This window comes from Neopsephotus bourkii, unplaced genomic scaffold, assembly GCF_033783945.1.
Source record: "Neopsephotus bourkii isolate Nb327-2 ecotype Australia unplaced genomic scaffold, CSIRO-AGI_Nbou_v1 NB_1500, whole genome shotgun sequence".
Lineage (NCBI taxonomy): Eukaryota > Metazoa > Chordata > Aves > Psittaciformes > Psittacidae > Neopsephotus > Neopsephotus bourkii.
The window spans coordinates 733244-735328 of NW_026901976.1; the positions used below are offsets into that span (position 1 = coordinate 733244).

Sequence of the window (2085 nt, forward strand, 5' to 3'; positions counted from 1 at the left end):
AAGAAAAGTAAAACAATAACAAACAAAATCACGTCAATCACTAGTCTGGGAGCCTTTGTGTTTTTGTGGGTCGGTTGCATGCATTCAAGCTGTCACTGAAGGCACACTGCTGGCTGTGCAGAAACACAGGCTTCTGAGTCATGTAAGCTGCCCTCAGAGAGCACTTAAACACCCAAAGCCTTGGCCAGGCATGAGTCCAAGCCCTGCCTTGCCCATCTGCCACGCTCTCAAGAGCTGCAAACGCCTCGAGTTCCCAGTAAGAAACACTCAGTTTTTCTCAGTACAGTCATTCGACTCCTGCTTGAAGGAGTATGTGAAAACTCACTATCAACCAGGGTGACTCCATGAAGATTTAGGCTTTACATACTGTGATTTAAACACCAACAAATCATCGACCATCATGAGCCCAGGGGGTTCATCCCATCCCAATGAATCCAGTGAATCCCAGTGCGTTCTTTGCAATCTGATAGAGGGCGGAGCTCCATCCATTCCCGAGGGCTCACAGGCAGTCCACGGGGTTCATCCACGGCAGATGGGACCATCCCGTCCCATCCCATCCCATCCCATCCCGGATGCAGGCTGATCCCTACTTCCCGGCTACGAGGGGGTTGCGCAGGACCACGATGACGGAGTCCCCGCGCAGGAACATGTTGGAGATGTAGCGGTCCTTGTTCACCGGCTTCGACTTCTTCTTCCCCTTGCCGCTCTTGGGCACCTCGGTCCACATCTCCTTCACGTTCTCCAGCACAATATTGCAGTGCCTGGGGGGAGAGGATAGGGATTGGGGTCCCACCCCCAATCCATCCATCCATGGCTCCAAGGGGAACACGAGGAGAGATGGGGACCAGGGGCACCGGAGCAAGCAGGACCCAAGGCCATGGGGGGGGGGGGGGTGACACCCCAAAGGGGAACACATTGGGTACCAATGAGGTTGGACATCAATGGGGACCCCAATGGGACAACAGGGACCCCAAAGGGGAACATGGGAGGATGAGGGGGGTGCTGGCTCCCAAGAGGATGGGTTATGGGGACCCCAATGGGACAATGGGAGGATGAGGGGGGTGCTGGCTCCCAAGAGGATGGGTTATGGGGACCCCAGCGGGACAATGGGAGGATGAGGGGGGTGCTGGCTCCAAAAGGATGGGTTATGGGGACCCCAACGGGACAATGGGAGGATGAGGGGGGTGCTGGCTCCCAACAGGATGGGTTATGGGGACCCCAATGGGACAATGGGGACCTGTTGAAGGCCTTGACGCGCCCCAGCAGCTTCTTGTTGTTGCGGCAGTTGATGAGGACCTGGGTGTTGTTCTTGACCGACTGCGTGAGCACAAGAGAGAGCGGGCCCGTGTTGAACTCCTCCTCCTCCCGCTTCTGCAGCTCCTCCGGGGTCATCTCGCTCTTGGGCTTGTTCAGGAGGCTCCTGATGGGGGGAATGGGGGTGATGGGGGGGGAATGGGGTGATGGGGGAATGGGGTGATGGGGAATAGGGGGAATAGGGGTGATAGGGGTATGGGGGGGGAATGGGGGTGATGGGGGAATGAGGGTGATGGGGGAATGGGGGTGATGGGGGAACGGGGGTGATGGGGAGGAATGGGGGAAATGGGGGTGATGGAGGAATGGGGGTGATGGGGGGAATGGGGGTGATGGGGGAATGGGGGTGATGGGGGTGATGGGGGAATGGGGGTGATGGAGGAATGGGGGTGATGGGGAATGGGGGTGATGGGGGAATGGGGGTGATGGGGAATGGGGGTGATGGGGAATGGGGGTGATGGGGAATGGGGGTGATGGGGAATGGGGGTGATGGGGGAATGGGGGTGATGGGGGAATGGGGGTGATGGAGGGAATGGGGGTGATGGGGATTGGCTGGGCCGGAGAGGGGCGTGGCTTATCCCTAATGGGGCGTGGCCACTGTGGGCTCTAGGTGCCCCTACGGGACACCCGATGTCCCCTTTGGACACCCACGTGTCCCTATGGGGCACCCCAAGGTCCCCTTTGGACACCCACGTGTCCCTATGGGGCACCCCAAGGTCCCCTTTGGACACCCACGTGTCCCTATGGGGCAACCCAAGGTCCCATTTGGGCACC

The 2085-nt window shown here is 58.8% G+C and overlaps 1 protein-coding gene across 1 annotated transcript; it reads right to left on the bottom strand.

Annotated features, from left to right (window-relative positions):
• Nucleotides 1-580: 580 nt before the first annotated feature.
• Nucleotides 581-1421, bottom strand: LOC133220979 (small nuclear ribonucleoprotein Sm D2-like). The gene is made up of 2 exons (XM_061369481.1): nucleotides 1238-1421; nucleotides 581-761 (listed from the first exon to the last, which is right to left on the bottom strand). Exons 1-2 carry the CDS (start codon nucleotides 1390-1392, stop codon nucleotides 587-589), a joined length of 330 nt encoding a protein of 109 aa, XP_061225465.1. The 5' UTR covers nucleotides 1393-1421; the 3' UTR covers nucleotides 581-586.
• Nucleotides 1422-2085: the final 664 nt, after the last annotated feature.

What these genes read in the sequence shown, in the direction of transcription:
- LOC133220979 (XM_061369481.1), bottom strand. Translation starts at nt 1,392, where the DNA reads ATGACCCCGGAGGAGCTGCAGAAGCGGGAGGAGGAGGAGTTCAACACG. An exon ending in CGCGTCAAGGCCTTCAACAG is followed by an intron (nt 762 to 1,237) that starts GTCCCCATTGTC and finishes CTCTCCCCCCAG; the next exon opens with GCACTGCAATATTGTGCTGG.